Raw genomic sequence first — 19,239 nt, 5'->3', positions numbered from 1 at the left:
CTTAAAAGAAAACTTTCAACATTTCACTGTTTTTCATGATGTTTGCTGTAGGTTTTTATAAATGTCCATTAATTACAAAAACATTCCCTTCAGTGTCTAGCTTGCTGAGATTTTTCTTTTTTAATGAATGTTTTAGTGGCTGTTGAATTGCATCACATGTTTTGTACCCAGAGATATAAGAATTATAGATTTTGAAGTTAGTGATGTGCTTGATCACATTAATCAAATCTCTAATATCACAGTATTCAAGGAAAAAGCCAACTTATTGCTGGATTCAGTCTGTTAAAACTTGTTTAGTATATTTATGAGACCCACTGCCTAGCTACCACTTTGTTTAGCATATTTAAATCTAAGTGAGGACTGAAGTAGATAACTATTTTTACTTTCTTTTACAGTCCCTGTCTGGCCTGAGTATCATAAAGTGTGTTTAGAAGTGTTCCTCTTTTTCTGTTCTCTAGAGAGTTTATGAAAATTGAGAATAAATTTCTTGAAAGATAGTTTTTGGACCAGGTCCAGGAAGATTTTTAACAATTAGTTTTAACTATCATGTGGTTACAAAACAGTTGAGCTTCTCTATTGCTTCTTGGAACCATGTTAGAAAGTTTTAGTAAGTTTTTAAAAACATCATTCCATTCTATATAAGTTGTCAAGTTTATTATCATTAAGTTTATAACCTTCCTATTTCTGCTTAAACTTTACATTACCTGTAATTATGCCTTCATGTTTTATTTCCAATAGTGTTTATTTTGCCTTCTCTTTTTTCTTACTAATTCTCAATTTTATTAGCATTCACAGGGAACTAGATTTCAGCTTTTTGTTGTTTCTTTTTATTCTTTTTTTCCTATTTTTAAAATACCTCTCTCTCTCTTCCTCTTTTCCATTCCTAATGATACTAAGCCGTTTTGTGATGGAAAAGACTGGTTTTGAAAATATCATCCCATACTGAATTATATTTGCAATCAAATGTTTAAGTTATTGAAATTGTGTTTTGGAGGAAAATATATAGAACAAAGAGTTACACGTTCAAGATTTAATTGTTACCTCCACATACATGCACTTAAGTTTTTTATGTTAACATAAATTTCAGAGCATCTTAATGGAACTATTTGCTATAAAGAAATACATGGGTAGAGATTTCTTTGAAGATAAATTTTGTGGTATTTATCCAAGAACTTAAATCTTCCATTTAAATTATTTGATTTTTAAAAAGATAGTATTTTCATGTAAACATTTAAAAGCCTACTTGAGATAAACATCTAATTCCATATTATGTGTTTAATCATCTTCTTTTATTACAGAAAAAGAAAAAAAGGATATTGTACTACTTTTATTCGTTTGCTTGGAAATGCTGAGTTGTGCATTTCTGTTCTGGATTCCTAGGAACACAAGGCATTTTAAGTTTGAAAGTTCTTTTCTTAATTGACATATTAAATGGTTTCAGCAATTAAGTTGAAAAAATTCAGCTCCGACTCCTGTAACATATGGAATATTTGGTTCTAACAAAATACCCAACCCTGCTCCTCATTCTCTTAAGAAAGGGCTTGGGATCACACAGCTCTAGCAGCTCACGCCCGCGAGGTTCCATGGAAGGTAAACACGGCCCAAACCATTTCTTCAGCGTTTTCGTGCTTTCTTGTAGACAGTCTGGTTTGAACTTCTGGATCTGAGTTATTTTTAAGAGTGTGGCTGCTGCTTACTCACCACAGACCCCTAGACCTGCAGCAGGAAAGGGGGAAGAGACTGCCTCTCCGGGGCTTATCCTGCAGGACTGTGCTTACCTTGAATCGCGGCCAAGAGAGCTTTTATGCTCTCAGCGCCTGGCCTGGAAGTCAGTGAAAGCACCTGCTGTTTGAACAGCAGACAATGGTGGGGGGCCGAGTGCGGACCACCAACAGTGCGCGCCAGGCAAGTGGGATCCCAATGCTGCGGCGCCAAAGGCTGGCTTTTTACTTCACTGGGCATCAATCGACTAATGAACTTGATGAAAATAACTCGCGTTTTCACACAAGCAACCTTCATTGAGCATAAGTTAAGCAACGTTCTTCCTTGGCAGAAAACTCGGCATTTGACCCCATGATGATAAAACATCCTTACCAGAACGATCTTAGCAGGAAAAATAAGTAAATAAATAAATACTTTCAGGAATTAAAATTCTCAGGTTAGAGATCTGTTAATTCAAATAGAAATATGTCCACAAAAGTAAATTAAACAGTTAACCTCTCTGTTTGTTTTTAAGAGTCTAAAATATTGTATAGGAGCAATTGGATTCAGGGATTTTTTTAAAAAATAAGTTCTTGGATGATGTCTTCATAAATGATATATGCAAACGAAAGTTACACAATAAGCTCATACCACCCTAAATATAATAAGATATACTTGTATGAAATATTTTGAAGCAGAAGTGACTGGTCATAATAGGTAATACAATGTAAATAAAATATACCCCACTCTCACAGAGAGGGTTGGATTTTTAAGAGCCTACAAACATTTCAGAAACCTAAATATTTAAATAGGAGGAATAGGAAAATAATATTTTGGGAGTTATGACAAATTCATTGTTAGCATTGCAACAGACCCGTTTAAAATGTTAGCTTAAAGCCCTGGCTGGCGTAGCTCAGTGGATTGAGCATGGGCTACGAACCAGGCATTGCAGGTTCGATTCCCAGTCAGGGCACATGCCTAGATTGCAGGCCATGGCCCCCAGCAACTACACATTGATGTTTCTCTCTCTCTCTTTCTCTCTCTCTTCCCTCTCTAAAAATAAATAAAATAAAAAAATAAATATAAAGTTTTAAAAAATGTTAGCTTAAATATATCTTTTCCCATGTATTTCATAGATTTGAGTCATGTTAATTTGAACTTTGCTGTGGTTTTTAGTCTGTTTTGAACACCACCACCCAAGTAAACCTCCTAAAATAATGGCTTTATCTTACCAACCTGCTGGTCATCTACTAAATGGCTTCTTTCTCGCTCCAAATATGGAGACCCTTGTCCTTCCTGGCATTCGATACGGGGTTCTTCCGCCTTTGAAACCCTGGTCATGACTCCCTCCCTCCTTCACAACCTGGCCTTCCACACGGCCACTTACTTCTTCTGCCTCCGTGGGCCTGTCTGCTTCCACCCTCTCCCCCAAATATCTGGACAGGTTGCAACACAATATATTCACTATAGATTTCTTTCATCCCCTTTAAATGTTCCTCATGGGTTTCCTGTGTCTATGAAATTTGCAAATAATATGCTTTTGTCTAAAAAACATCAACCATCGTAGAGAAAGAGAAAGCCCTAAAGAATGTGCCAGCTGTGGCTGCTGATATCCATGCCCCTGGAAGGCCATAACTCTACCTGTGCCTCAGGTTTCTGAGCATCTTCCCTCCCCTATTTCCTTCGGGGTCTCCTCTGTCATTGTTTCCATGTCTCTGCTGCTTTATCCCAGCATTTTTTTTTATTCCTTTCAAGTTTTCCTCAGAAAAAGACCCTTGTATCCTGGAGGTCTAGAACTCATCCCTTCTGAGGTTAAATGACCCACCGAGGGGCTCTGTGTTGGGTCGTGGGCAGAGGCTGTACAATGAGACACGAGTCGCTGTGGCCTTTGGGTGTAAAACAGAGCTCAGTGGGGACAGGCTCTAGGCCAGGAGACAATGAACACCCACTCCAACTCCTCCGAACTGCTTTGTGGAATGATTTTTGCACCATCCACAAAAATAAGTAACAATTTTTAGTCCACACTTTTTTCTGCTGTAGCCACTTAACATTGCACAGTCACCTGTGTTTCACTAAAAGAAATTTTAAAATATTTGAACATATTAAACAGATTTCTTGTTTTGTGTATCAATCTTCTCAGCACTATAAATAAGCCATATACTATTTCAAGTTCAATATTAAAAGTCCCTAATACCTTTTTTTTCAGATAATTTCTGTTCTATTGAAATGACTTTCTCAAACATAATTGATTTAGCCTCAAAAATGGGATACATTCCCCTTATTAGTTATGATGCCCTTGTTTTCAGCATGTGATTTGCACAGGCTTGTGGTGCAAGGTGGAAGGCGAGAAGGAATGCAGAACCAAACTGGACCCCCCGATGGACGGGACCGACTGTGACACTGGAAAGGTAGGTCGCTCGTGGGGCCGGAAGTGAGCAGGACATCGAATGCAACTTAAGAAACTTGCACTGCTTCCTGCCAGCCACACCTGTGTCCTTCTCAACACTAGCGGAACACTTTCAGTATGTATAAAATTTTTGGCATTTCATCTCTAATATTTTTAACTCTTATATTTTTTAAATCCATGGTTGTTTTGTTAATATTGGTGCAATTATTTTTATTATTGTTGATTGTGAGAATGTTGAAAGTCAGATAGTTATATGTATTACCTTGCCAAAAAAAAAGGATTCATACTTATTTTACTATTTAAATCAAACATGAGTAAAATAATCACAAATAATAGAATACATAAGAAAACTTCTCAGAACTGGTGAAGACTTTCAGGTGTAAAATATTGTCTCAGGAGAGCTGCTGAGTATAATTTTTCCTTGTCATTTCAAGCATCAAAAATAAAATATTCTAAGTGACATTTTGGAGATTAGTAAATATTTGGCTGTATAAGTTGTTTAACATGTTGTATAAGGCTATAGGAATTTATTAGTATGTATTTCCAAATCAAAATAATTGCTGTTGAAAATTTAAATTTCTCTTGAAGAAAACAAAGGAGTTGGATTCTATATAAACATATAGTTGTAGTAAATTTAATCAAAAGATAACAAACAGTTCAATAGTTTCCATAGTTTTAACATTTTTATTCTGTGGAGGGAAAGTGGAGTGGCTATCCCTTTATTCTAGATGAAAGATCAGAAACCTTGCCTCTGAAGAACATGGATTCTTGTTACATTTAAAAAGAAACAGCAGCATAAAGATTACTTGGGGTGAACACTTAGTGAAAAAAAAGTGACACTTTAAAAACATATTCATTTGAAAAATTGACAGAGTATAAATCTAGCAATTCTACTTCCAGAATTTTGTCCTAAGGAAATACTTACGCATGTGCACCAAGACAGGCACGCAGGTGTGCGCGCGCGCACACACACACACACACACGCGCGGGGTGGTTTGTAAATGCAGTTTGCGATGCTGAGAAGTGGGGAACAACAGAAATATTCCTCAGCAGGAGAGCGGCGGCAGTGCAGGGGTTGAAAGGGTGGAGCAGCCTGCAAGGCCAGCTGGTGGGAACACGGGTGGGTCAGAAACCCAGGTGCTTCGGTGCTTCAGGATACCACTTGAGAGTTAAGAAAAAACAATGTGTATCCAGATGTGAATACATGTTACAAAGTGTATATATTTAAATGTCTATAAAATGGCTTGGAAATAGAAACTCCAAACTGTTGTTAGTAGTTAGCTCCTGGGAGGGAACTGGAATTGATGGGTGGGAGTAAAGCAACTGGAGGTGAGGGTGGGTGTGGCTTTTCTCCAGGCATTTCTGGACTGTTTGTTCTAAGTCTGTAGTCATTTATTGCTTCTATGATTTCTTTAATTAAAAACAGAAAAAATGTATAAACTTTTAAGTCCAAAATATCTTCTAAAAGGCTAGAAATGTTGTACCACTACACACACTGGTAAGAAAACAGCTCCTTGGAAGGGAGCTTCCGGGAGATACCGTCAGTTGCTCACTGCGGTGCCAAAGGCTTTTCTCGGAGCTTACACAGAGTCAGAATTTGGATTTGTTTTATTTTTAAATCCTACACAAATGTAAGATAATGTGTGTGCATTGGGCAAGCCTGATGGGGTCGTGCTGAGCAATATATTGCTTGAATCACCTAACTGCACGTTGTCCCTGAAACACAAAAGCACTCCCCAACAAAGGTCACAAACATTTTGCCACATTTCTTCAAATATCACACAACCCATTCTCCTTAGTAATTCTTGAGCAGTATAAAAGCTCTTTCTTTTTATGATCTGGTGCCTAAATAACTTTCTGCTATTATTTTTCTTCTGATATTTATGAGAATAATTTGCATCCTCCAGGTCTCTAAACTCATCCAAAGTAAAATGTTTTATTTCCCTGTAATTGTGCTAATGATTGTCTTTTAGTGGTGTGGCTGTACTGCTCTGTATATTGAAATAACTAGTAAACCTCTCAGCTCCTCGGGCCACGTGGGCTTCCTCACATGTCCGTCCGCTGCATCTGTTCTAGGACTCATCACGAAAATAGCTCCCCATGCTCTGCAGCGGAGAGCCACAGTGCTAAAGTGTTTGAATGCTTGCAACCTCACACTGAACGCTGCTAGCTCCCTACATTGCTAACCAAGAAACAAAGCTGGGGATTTCGTTCTGAGTACATTCTGGTGATTAATCTAGCTGTATAACTAGCTTGCCTATGGACATACAGTTAAGTTGAGAAAGTGCCTACAGAATTCTGTGATTCAAAATGGTTGTGAATATAGGGACTTATCTACTACTTACACACAGCACTTTCTAAATTAAAAGCAGTTTGTTTTCTTCTGTTCTCTTAAGTAATACTATCACCTGTGTTTACATTTATATTGAACAGGGGTTAAAGAGCTGATCAATAATTTGGTAAAAACCAAGAAGTGTAGGTTTTTAACTTACAGTGTTTGGTAGGGATTGGGAGAGGGGAAAGGAAAATTTTATACCAATCTACCAGAATTTTAGACTGTTTTGAAGGATTCTGTGTAATATATTTTAGTTATTTTTTTTCCTAAATTGAGATTCTTGAAATTACCATTGTTGATCTTTATTTTAAAAAGTGAAGGCTGGAATGTCCTCACAGTAACACACTTGCATACGTACGGAGTCTGCTGCCTTCTTTCTCACTCTCTTCTCTTTTCCAACGGTGTGTGTATAAGGAAGTTTGATTAGAAAATAATGTTTCCTTTGGCATCTTCATGGACCTCTTCCCACTGGGTGTTTTCATGAGCTTCCTAGACATGTCTGCACAGAAATTTGAGAGGCTAGAAATACAATCAATTTTTTAGGTCATGTATCTCCCAGAAATAGTCCGTATTCACACATAGCCTCTTAACATTTCCATAAATCAAACTCAGTTAGAAGATATGACACATTTTGACTGGTTTAGACCAGGCATAATATCTTTTTTTTTGAGGCTAAAAACTCCAAATGGAACAAGAGATACTGGTAGAAAATGTATGGAAAACATCATCAGGAGCATGTTACATTCAAAGTCATCAGACTATGCCGTATAATCATTGAATGACAACATTTAACACTTGCCTCCATATCGAAGCCCAGGGCCAGATGGCAGACACAAAATCGGCTTCTCACAGTTGCCTCCAGAGAGAGGCTTCTCTGCAAGGTGATGAACTCTAAGTAGTAGATGACCTTTTCTTTAGCCTTCACTGATGGGTTATGCAAGTTTGGCTGGCAGATCTGCTTCCATTTCTCTCCACCTGCCGGGCTTGGTCTAGTTGCACTGGTGTGCAGCCTAGGCTTCGGTCTTTCCCAGAGCATCTGTGGTCGGCTGCCACCTCCAGCCCGGCCTTTGGCGCCAGCCTGCTGCTCAGCGGGCAAGGAGCTGTGGCATCACTCTGGGAAAATAAACACCTTTCGAGTGGCCAAACAATTTGACCAGTCGAAGTTTGGCAGCTTTCACCTTGGATTCTCCGTCCGTGAATGACATAATACTATGTAATCCTAAAAACTGTAAGTTGTTTGCATGTTTTCAGAGGGTCTGTTTTTGCCCTCTCTTGAAATTTTCAGGCTAAATCTTTCTACAAAATCTCAATGGTTTCATGACAGACACAGCATATCACTATATCTGACTTGTTGAGGTTTGTTTTTTTAAGCCCAGATTTAAAATTCCTTGACTCTAAAAGAAGTCGAATTTAAAATTTGTCATGGTTAGAGAAAATCTGCAGGAACTAATTACTTTATTGCATAGAAAAGCGTTGTCTGGGCTCAAACAAATCTATGGGGCGTGGTTTCTAAGTCTTCTCTTCTAAAAATAGCGTGTAAGAACATATTCTCAAAAGAAATTTTAAAGAAACATGGATCAATGAAGATCAGAATGAATAAAACTTTGGTTACATGTCTAGAAACTCATTACTAACAGTCATGTAATAATACATCTCATTTATTTTTGTTGTGGTTCACCTTTATTGAATCTTTCACATGGGCTGCGCGTTGCACTTAGTGCTTCTTTCAACCCCTGCAAAGAGTCTATTGGATCAATTTGATTATCATTCTCATTTTGAAATGGGAAGGTTGAGGATCAGAGTGTTTCTCCCAAATTCCTCATAAATCATGTTGCCCTTCGGTGCAGAAAATCGTCTAGGACTGGGGACAGTTGGCTTGCCCATCCCCTATCATGGCACAATCATTGAGATAATTTCTCCTCATCTTTATTTACTGTTCTCAACATGATTTTGCTCAATCAATTTTCACCTTGAACATGTTTGCTGCAGCCCTAAGGAGAAGTTATAATGAGCTGTGTACCAGGTTGGTGAGCCAGTTCTCAGAAGCCACGTCTTTTCCTGCTTTGATTTATAACTCATGAGGAAAGTCGATGATAAAAAAGGAGGCACACTCTGTCTCCTACTCTCATTGCTCCCTTTCTTAGTGAGGGGGCATGAAGTAAGCTACAGAGAAATGGAAACGACGGAATTTCAAAGAGCCTAATTGCCCACGTTTTCCAAATAAACAGCGTTCAGAAGAAATCTGGCTTGAATTTGATGGGACCTCTTTCAGAAAAAAAAAGAGAGAAAAAAGGCATAAAGGAAAGTGTTAAAATTAAATAATACTTATTTTTTTATTTATAAGGAGAGTAGCCTGAATCCCTGACATTTCAAATCAAAGTTGCTGAATTTGCTAAAATTCTGCTTCCCTCTAGTTATAGGGACATCCATGTCTCCATTCTTAATCTGTATGTCTCTGCTTTTTTTGGTTTGTCACCTTTCCATTGCTATGTGTTTAGAGTATGTTACTCTCCTGTCCTGGCCTGCGCAGCCCCCTATTCCCTCCCCCACCTCCATCCCTGTCACGAGACCTGAATTCTCAGGGCTGGCTGTGGTCCATGGTCATGACGAGACCACTTGATCCTACAGGAGACCTGGGGGAACTGGCCATTGTGTTCCTGCGACAATAAGCAAGAGCCACCTGATCAGTGGTCTCTTTCAGATACTTGCGTTTGGGGTAGGGATCCAGGAAACCCGATTTAATCGCAATTCCCATGACTCTGTAGGCCAGTGAATGATTTTCCGTTGTGCCCTGATTTGTTCACCTAAGACATGACTTTTGGAATAGTGGTGTAAGGCTGGCGAGTGTACCAGCAGGACCTCCGCACCTGGACACGTGGCGGGAGAGTGGAGCGTGTGGAGCCCCTGCAGCCGCACCTGCAGCGCCGGGACCAGCAGCCGAGAGCGCAAGTGTCCCGGGTAAACGCAAGCTCCTGGGTCGGGGGAGGGGGTGGTTTTTCCTTCTGTTTTGAAATGCAAAGATTTCACTGATAAACCATGTCAGGAAGCAAAACATGCCCCTCAGACCCTTACTCCACTTTGGGAAACTGATGAGTCCCTCACATTATTTATTTTATATGTTGTAAAAGCTCCCTTAAAAAAAAAACCTCATTTATATGTGGAATCTAAGAGCAAAATAAATAAACAAAATAGAAACAGATACAGAGGCCAGGCCGGTGGTTGCCAGAGAGGAGGGGAGCTGAGGGGCTGGGCGATGAAGGTGAGGGATTAAAAAGTGCAAACTGGTAATCACGAAACGGTCATGGGGCCGTGAAGTGCGGCAGAGGGAATACAGTCAGTCATGCTGCAATAACCGGGTGCGGGGCTGTGGGCACTGCCAACAGCAGGGGGACCACTCTGAAAAGCCCATGATTACCCAGCCACTATGCCATCCATCTGCAACCAATACAGAATATTGTCAAATGTCAACTGTCATTGAAAACAAAATTTAAAAAAAAAGAAAAAGAATAAGACCAATCCTTCTAAGACAAACACGTGAACCCTACACAGAGCGGACTCTTGGTTAAAGCCAATAGAATGTGTTGAGAGAGCAGGAGACGTGTGTTTGAAAGAGTAAGTCAGCATTTACAGGAACTGTGAGAGGAGCAGGAAGAAGACCGGACTTCAGAAAGGGGAGGCACGGGAACAAAATCGGTGCGAAAAGAAGCTAAGAAAGACGAGGAATAAAAGCGTGCTCAGCACGTATACGGGCAGGGAGCATGACGAGATCCTCCTGCTTGACCCTGTCACCCGAGAGCGGTCCCGGGCAGGTGTGACATAGTCATTTCAGCCTCACGCTCCAAGTCTGGCATGGGCTCGGTGGCCCAACTCCTTCTCATGCAATTTTAAAGAGTCTATGTGAAAACATTAGAAGCATCTTAATAATCCTTAGACACAAGTTCCTTCCTGGGAACCCTAGGCTTTCTGTTTCACCCCAGCCCCTGCCAGTTACTCTTTTTAATTTTCACGGCAAGTTGGCTTTTATTTCATATGTATTCCAGAAGTTCAATTGCTGAAAGGTTGGGAAAAATGCGTAGTTTTAAAAAAAATAAACATGGGTTTCTTACTATTACTGGTCATTTAATGAGCCCACATTTTCAAAAGTATATTAATATAAAAAAAGTATACGTCATTACTCTAATGCCTTTTAGTTTAAAAAATGAGTAGTTAACCTAAAAAAAAGATAAAATTGATTATTTGTACTATCTTTTCTAGGCTAGGTTCTGAAGCAAGGGATTGTAATGGTCCCAGAAAACAATACAGAGTATGTGAGAATCCACCTTGTCCTGCAGGTTTGCCTGGATTCAGAGACTGGCAATGTCAGGCCTCTGGTGTTAGAGCTTCGTCCTCAAAGCATGTGCTTCAGTGGCAAGCCGTCACGGATGAAGGTAGGAGTGACCAGACCCCACATATAGGTGTGCAAGGTGTGCTACTAGAACAGGAGGTGCATTCTAGGGATTCAAAGCTCCAGTTTTTCTGCTTTTCACCGAATGTGAAGCAACCACAAGCACTTGCTAAAATGCGCATTGAAAATATGGAGCTCTTCCCGCACACCTGTTAGAGCACTAACATCAGAAAGAGCAGCAATCCTCAAGGCCAGTGAGGGCAAGAGGCCCTGGGTCCATCACACTTTGTGGGTAGGAGTGTAAAGCAGTACGTACAGCTGCTGTGAAAAATAGTGCAGCAGTGTCTTAACTAACCGAATAGATGCTTGTGATGCAGTTTAGAAAGTGCAGTCCTGTGTGTTTACCCCAGAAGAATGAAAATGTACCATCGTAAAAGATCTTGTACACGTAGGTTTGAAGCAGATTTATTTTCAATGGCCCCAAACCGGAAACAACCAGAAAGGTTCTGAGTAGTCGAACAGTTCGACAAACTGAGGTGCATTCAGACTGTGGGATAGTAAGCCGCAGTAAAAGGAACAAACTGCTGATGTGTGCAGTGACATTGTTTTATTTCAGAGCATTATGCTGATTGAAAAGAAACTGTCCCTCAGGGTCACTACTGTATGGTTACATTTATGTATCAGACCGAGATGGACACCCAGATGGCGGTTGCCAGGAGGTAGGGATGGTGGCGAGGAGGGGATGGTTGTTACTGTGAAGGGGTAGCAGAAGCAAGAACGTCATGCTGATGAAAAGCAGTTCAATATATTGATTGTAATGGCGGGTGTAAAACCTACAAAACAAAATTTAAAGAAAAAGAATAAGACCAATCCTTCTAGGAACAAACATGTGAACCCTACACAGAGCGGACTCTTGATTAAAGCCAATAGAATGTGTTGAGAGAGCAGGGAGACACATGTTCGAAAGAGTAAGTCAGCATTTAAAGGAACCTGTGACAAATGGCATAGAACTGTACACACAGGGGTACCAACGTCTGCTTCCTGGGTGTGCTGTTGTACTAGTGTTACCAGCATGTGACTCTGGGGAGAAACTGGGTGAAAGGCCTCACAGTACTGTTTTTGCAACTTCTTGTAAGTCTTTAATCATGATAAAAATTTTTAAGAAAATTATATGTTACACCCTGGCTGGTGTGACTCAGTGGATTGAGTGCTGGCCTGGGAACCAGGGGGTCACTGGTTCGATTCCCAGTCAGGGCACATGCCTGGGCTTCAGGCCAGGTCCCCAGCAGGGGCCGTGTGAAAGGCAACCACACATTGATGTTCCCTCTCTCCTTCCCTTCCCCTCTCTCTAAAAAGAAATAAAATCTTTAAAAAAAAATAAAAAATTATATGTTGCCTTGTTACTTACAAATGATAATTCAGCCCATGGTCAGTGGGCTGTGGGTTCGAGTTGCGGTCACCAAAAACGGTGGTGAATTCTCTGTCTTAACTGACCATCAGCCACTGGTATCTCCTTTTGTTACTTCTCCCCTTGGTCAGTTTGGGCTGTTCTTCCCATCATTTCAATAGTATGCTGCTAGTAGCCTAAATTCTGCCCCTAATCAATCTCAGGGCACCCATCTAACAAAGCCCATCCTGCAGGGTGGGTATCTAAGCGTACGAGCACTAACCTAACCGCCAAACAGTAGGGCACATCACTCCACCAGACTGGGCGGGAGGGGGAGCAGCGGTCAGGTCATTAACTGCCTCCTCCTCTTCTTGCAGGCAAACCTGCACGTGTAACTATCGCTGCAGACACTCCCTCTGCTTCCGACTCCGCAGCACAGCCTCACCCCTCCTTCCCGGGGCCAGTGGCTCCTGCTGTGTCCCACACGTCGTCCCCACCTTCCCTTTCAGCTGGCTAACTGACAACCTGTTTTCGCTTATGTATTCAATCTTTCTCTCTGGTTTTGCACATTGGATTTTTAAACACACGTAGGATTCCTCATAGAAAAACTACAGACCTTCCTTCCATCTCATTGCCCCCTCCAGCTGGTGCACTTGGCAGTTTCCCCCTCACGGACACACTTCTTAGAAGAGCTGTCTGGTTTCCAGCCCTCCATTTCCTGACTTTCCCATCTGGACTTCACCGGCACAAATCACACCAGTGCCGTCAAGGACTTGCATGGACACTAACCCTAATAAATGGTTTCCAGTCCTTTATATACTTGACCTCTCAAATGCATTCAAATGGCTGGCTACCCCTGGGTTCTTGAAACACATGTGTGCCTTTACTCCCATGACACAGCCCTCTGTCTCGACTGCATCTCTGGTGAGCTCTCGAGAGCCCAGATGTGGTTCTGTTTTCACTCTACATTTTCTTCCTAGGGGATCACATCTCATCCCATGCCTTCAAACATGCAAATCACGCGAGAAGTTGTATCTTCAGCAACATTTTTCCTTTGAGCTCCACACTTCTATAGCTTCCTCTTTGACATTTCTACTTGGGTATTTGCAAGTTTAGGACTAAATTCATGATTTTAACCCTTCCAGTCTGTGTCCATTCTGATCCTCTTCAGTGTCTCCTATCTCAGTGAAGGTTATATCAGCTTTCTAGGCGCACAAGCCAGAGATGTGTCATTCTTAACATGTCCGTCTTCCTCCCCTGCTCATCCAGCCCATCACCGGGTCTTTTCTGTTTTACTTCCTGAGCCTCTCCCCGCTCCATCTCCCCTTTCACCATCCTGCGCTTCAGTGTCCAGAGCCTCGTGCTTGGGCTACTCGAGCAACTCCTCTGCTGCCTCAACTCAGTCTTCATAGGACAGCCTAGAGGTCCTCACACGAAATGCAATTCTGATCATTTGACTCTCCTATGTAAAGTGTTTCATAGGCTTCCCATAACTCTTCAGGTAAAGACCAAACTATACAACATGACAGGCACAGCCAGACCTGCCTAACTGACCCCCTTCTGTGGTCTCCCGCCTCACCTAAAACCCGGCTCCTTTCCCTCAGCACTCCAGCACTGGTCTTGTTTTACTGCCTCACACGGATCGTGTTCTCCTCCCCAACATGGTCTCCAAACATACTGTTTCTTTGGTCCAGAGGAAATAAGAGCACAATCTTCTACTTACACAATCCTCTTTTTCTTATTCCCCACCTGAGAACATGTTTGTTGATTTTACAGAGATGGGGGGAGAGAGTGCAACATTGATGTGAGAGAGAAACATTGATCAGTTGCCTCCCATATGTGCCCTGACCAGGGATTGAACCTGAAACCTAAGTATGTGCCCTGACCGGGAATTGAACCTACGTTTTGATGTACCAGACGATGCTCCAATCAACTGAGCCACCTGGCCAGGGCCACAATCCTCTTAATAACTGGTTATTCTGTCTTCCAGACACCTAGACCAAAAACCTTGAAGTCATCAAATTTCCTTTCTTTCTCTTTTACTTTACATTCAAAATATCGGTAAGGTCACATTAACCCAATCCTTAAAATACATCCAGAGTCTCATCATTCCCAGAATCTCCAGAACTGCCACCCCGGTGCAAGCCACAGTTTCACCCAGGTGACGGCAGTAGCCTTCTAACTGCTCTTGACACCAGTGTCCTTACTCTGCCTTCATGCTTAGCATGGCGGCTAGAGTGATACATTTAAGACATCAGTTATATCATGTTAGTCTTCCTTTCAGAACCCTCTGATGCCTTCACAGCTCACTAAGAGTGCAAGTCTGAAGTTCTTCTACTGGCCTGTGAGGACTTCTCCTCTCCCTGGCTTCCTGTTATTCCCCAGCGTCACCTCTGCTGCCCCTTCGTCACACCCTGCCACCCAGACCGGCTCCCTTGCTCTTCCGAGAATGAGTCAGCTACCTTCCTGGAAGCACTTGTTTTCTGTGCTGAAACACTGTCCCCACATCTCAGTATGGTCCATTCTCTCACCTCCATCAGGCCTGTTCTTAAACAGTAACTCAGCGGCTTTCCTTTCCCTTCTTCATTCTCTTGTTTATTACAGAGCTTATTATAGAGCTTATATAGAGCCATAAAACTTCTGTGTCTTAGTTGTTTATTACATGCCCCCCGAATGCGAGTCCTGAGAGTAGGGCTTGTTGTCACACTCTGTGTATGCTGCATCTTCGGACAGCGCACAGCACCTGGACAGAGTAATCACCAAATAAATATTAGGCGAATGAATGATGTGTCTAATGGGAATTTTCTAATGGTGTGTCTTGGCCCCTCTAGCTTTCTCCCTAAACATTCCCCTTAGGACAATCTTCCTTATTCGCTAGGTTTTGTTTATCATCTGTAGGCTGAAGGGACACAGATATTTCTCTCCAACCCAGACCGCCCTGCCCTGCTCACCCCACTGTGGCATGGTGTCTCCACTCAAAACCCCATTCATCTCCAGCTCCAGGTGCACCAAGCTGAACGTGACCCCTGCTTCCTTCCTTTCTCCCTCAATCTACCTCCTCTTACAGGGCCCTCTCCCAGAGAACAAAGCCATGAGCAACCTCCTCATTACCAAGCTGAGTTGCAAAATGCTCCCCCACCCCATCTCCATCCACCTGTACTCAGCCAGCCAACCCCATTTGTCCAAACCTCTCTACTGCCAGGGTCTTTGATCTGAGCGGCGGGGCCATCTCTGCCCCGGATTCCTTTGCTTCCTCACCAGCCCTTCGACTGTGGTCTCAGCCTCTGCCAGTCCCCGCCCCTCACGTGAGCCAGGCTGGCCTTTGGAAAGGCCAGGTTTGGGAGGTACTTTGCCAAGTAATACTCTTCTGTGAGACCTGTTGCCCCCAGGACCCATTTCAGACTCTGTCAGCTGGTGTCTGAGGCCGGCCCTGTGCCCCCACCCCCTCGACCTGTCATCCCCGCCAGCCTCCACATAGGCAGGCAATTGCTTCCCCACCCGCCATGCATCATGCCCTCTTCTTTCCGGGCCTGGAAACATGCCAGTTTCTTGGTGTAATTCCTTTGTTTTGGTCTCTCTCTTCCCACTTATTTACCTTGAAAACTTCTACCGATGTTTTTTGGACTGAGCTCATGTCAAGTTTCCTAGAAAAAAGAATCACTCTGATCCTCCAAACTGGGCATGTGCCTCTTCCAGTTACGCCCCAAGCACCCTGCTGCAGCAGACTTTAACACGTCTGCTGTCTCCATTGTCTGTGCCCACTGTCCAGTCTGGCCGCTGCAAAGCCTCGGATGAACAGTCGTTGCATACATGTGAAATATATAAGCCATATCTTTTCATTGTAAAAATGTAATCAGGATGACTATTCAGATCATTGTCTGATCGCTTGAGGGTCAATTCTGCCTCTGCTTCTAACCAACTGCAATTTGATAACGAATTCGTGGGAAGCCTGCCTCCTCACTCCTGTGTGAAATAAGAGATGGGGAATGGGCTCCCTTCAGAGTACAAAAACCAGAATTGGGTGGGAGTCACTTTGAAATATTAAGTATATTGAAAGTCACAATTATGTAAGTTCCTAACTCTTATAAAGTGACACATATGACCACAATAATCCATAATAGATATTTATGCAATTAGCAGGTTGGCATTTTTGATCATGAATTTGTTGCAAGGGAGACATCAATCAAACACAGCAGTCTGTAGGATGGATAAAATACACAATAGTCTTTATATATTAGAGCACTATGGAAGAAGCTGAAATATATAATTCTTTTTAAAAGCCCAAGTCTTTATAGCATATGACACCTTGAAGTGTAAGTGGCTATTTCTGTTAGTCTTATGGACTACATGATCTTTGGCTGGGAGAATGAAGGGGAGGGTACCAGTGCAGGGGTGAACATTTATTTTTAGAGAAAAAAAGGTGCATGGCTTTACATTAAGGTATTTTGCATACTCTGTGCTGAAACTTGGCTGAAATCCATGTTTCATGCATATCTTGGAAAGGGTTCGTCTCATGAGGCAAGACAGAGCCTGCCCTTCTGGGGCTGGCATGTTAAATAGGTCACTGCAGCATCACAGCCTCGAGGGTGCGCTCCAGGAAGGAAGCAGGTACCAAATATTTATGTCACCTGCAGAGCTAAAGTCAGCACAGCCAATGGGCAATGTGTTGTAAAAGCAGACATACAACGATTTTTATGTGAAGTCTCGCTTGGAATATGAGTGCAATTTTCTAGATTAACTCCTATCAACATTCGTCATATATCTGGTGTGCTCCTCTCTTCCATACAAACTCCAGAGAGAGAGAATATCTCTCACTTTAAAGCGTCACAATGACAGCAACTGTTGTTAGGTCAAGGATATGACAGTGAGCACTCACTGAGTACACGTAACCTACTTTGAGGCGTGCAAGCGAACTGAAATGCTTTATTGTGGCTGCTTCCGGCATCTTACAGGAAGATTTCAGAACCACGCACATGAAGAAGGCTTTGTTCCAATTCATCAAAACGGGTCAAAGCAGAGTGTCAGAAGCCACACGCGAGAACTGTTCGAGAGGTTCGATTCTGAAAGGCTCATTTGACCACCTGTCTTCTCTGTGCAAAGTGATACCCTGTCCCATGCTTCTAGCTGTTGCTGGGTGTTTCCAGAACCCCATCGGCACATGTGGAACTTCGCTGAAGACGTACGTGAAGATCAGTGTCAGACACTGCGAAGTGCTTTCCATTCTATGTACATGAGCATAATAAACAGTAGAGGGCCCGGGTTGTGTGAAGCCCGCGGAGGGGTAATGTAGCACAGAGGTTGCTCTGAAGTTTCAGATTTGGATGATCCTACTACTGGTGTTACCAAGTACAGCAGCTCCTCTGTGCCACACTTAGAAACAGGAACAGAGAGAACGGCACTTTAAAAATACCTTGGCACTTTTTGACCGAGCTTAATAGGCAAGTGTTTTAACTTCAGCCATCCTATCTTATCGATTAGCGAAGCACTGAAGACCACCAGCCATTTGAGAATTCTTTACCTAGAACTTAGCTCTCAACCCTGTCATCCTGTTCACGACATGCTTTCTGACCGAGCAGTAAGGGGCTTGGGTCCTGGCCAGGACTTTAGCCATTGTGCAGACCAATGGGTGTGCTCTCGGGATTGTATTACATTTCTAAACATTCTGGTTGTGCAAAATCTTGGGAGAATTGCTCATCTTAGACGTTCTTTTTTCTCCCTTTAGCAACTTTTCAATTAGAAATTGCCGAATGCATAGGATTGAAAATTAGTATATTGGGATTTAGAAGTGAGACATCAAGAACACCTGAAACTATACAAAATATTATTGGATGTGAACTGTAACTGAAAGAGAATTCTTTTAAAAGTTGAAAACAAAAGAAAGGTTTTATGAATAAAGTAAATCTTAAGATGTGAGCAGTAATGAGGGTGCGCATAACATTTTTCAGGAAAAATGATTGGCTCGTGTGTGGTAGAATTTTAATGCCAGAAAATAATAAGTACATCCTTTGAAAACAGTGGGATGGGAGATTTCTTAAGCAGGACATCGACACTCATTGAACCCCCATGTTTCCCTGGGCACCACCTCACATACTCCTCATAGTAACTCTCTAGTGTCATCTGCTTTAGTGTTACATTATCCAGTTAACATTGACTTGTGTTTTTTACTCAACAACTATTCTGAAAAAATAATGCTTAAGATGAAAATATTTATGGCGTCCCTTTTGCTCGTTTCTTTTTATCCACTCCGGATTCAGAAAAGCCATGTGCCTTGTTTTGCTCTCCTGTTGGGAAAGAAGAGCCTATTCTTCTGTCAGAGAAAGTGATGGATGGAACTTCTTGTGGATATCAGGGATTAGATTTCTGTGCCAATGGCAGGTGTCAGGTAAGACGTTCTAAAAGGCAGAATGCATACGCTGAGGGAGGGCTGTGGGGCCCCGGAGCAGCTGCACAGCGCGGGGGAGAGCTCTGCACAGCGAGTCCAGAGGCGTGGGTGCCATCCTAACTCAACTGTGAACTTAACCAAGCCAGATCTGCTCTGTATAATGTCGAGTTTGGTCTGGATAATCTGTCCCATCCATTGCTGGTGGAAAGAATCTGAGGTTCTTATTCTGTTGCGTACATATTACAGGTCTAAAACTGTAATACTTTGGGCATTTTATGTCCAAACATTACAGACCCACAGTTCAAGACTCCAGTTCTCCATGTTTTCCTCACAGTAGAAAACTATCAGATCAGTCCTACTACTCACTTAATAGGAAAGCATTTTCAGTTTCCTTATACTTAATGCATTTGCCTCTCTCTGCTTTTTTAGAATATATTTTATTTTTAATTTATCAGGATGATATTGGTTGATAGGATTATATCAGTTTCAAGTATCTATTTGTATGATAAATCATCTGTATATTGCATTGTACGCCCACCAGCCAAATTTTCTCGGGTCACCATGTATTTGACCCCCTTCACCCTTACCATCCCCACCTCCCTTCCCTCTGGTATTGTTACATACTGTTATCTGTTTATGAGTT

The 19,239-nt window shown here is 42.1% G+C and overlaps 1 protein-coding gene across 3 annotated transcripts in view; it reads left to right on the top strand.

Moving 5' to 3' along the window:
* ADAMTS19 (ADAM metallopeptidase with thrombospondin type 1 motif 19) overlaps positions 1 to 19,239 on the top strand; it is a 244,175-nt gene that overhangs the window by 153,981 nt on the left and 70,955 nt on the right. Inside the window, exons 11-14 of one of the 3 annotated variants that reach the window (XM_036014922.1) lie at positions 4,024 to 4,109; positions 9,253 to 9,401; positions 10,775 to 10,870; positions 18,469 to 18,596. In XM_036014922.1, the coding sequence (XP_035870815.1) occupies positions 4,024 to 4,109; positions 9,253 to 9,401; positions 10,775 to 10,870; positions 18,469 to 18,596 (459 nt within the window). Of the gene's footprint in view, positions 1 to 4,007; positions 4,110 to 9,252; positions 9,402 to 10,697; positions 10,871 to 18,468; positions 18,597 to 19,239 lie in introns of all 3 variants that reach the window. The other 2 variants (XM_036014923.1, XM_028528758.2) reach the window with 2 other exon arrangements.

This window comes from Phyllostomus discolor, chromosome 13 (assembly GCF_004126475.2).
Source record: "Phyllostomus discolor isolate MPI-MPIP mPhyDis1 chromosome 13, mPhyDis1.pri.v3, whole genome shotgun sequence".
NCBI classification, from domain to species: domain Eukaryota; kingdom Metazoa; phylum Chordata; class Mammalia; order Chiroptera; family Phyllostomidae; genus Phyllostomus; species Phyllostomus discolor.
The sequence above is the reverse complement of the archived record's forward strand: the minus strand, read 5'-3'. Positions and strand labels throughout refer to the sequence as shown.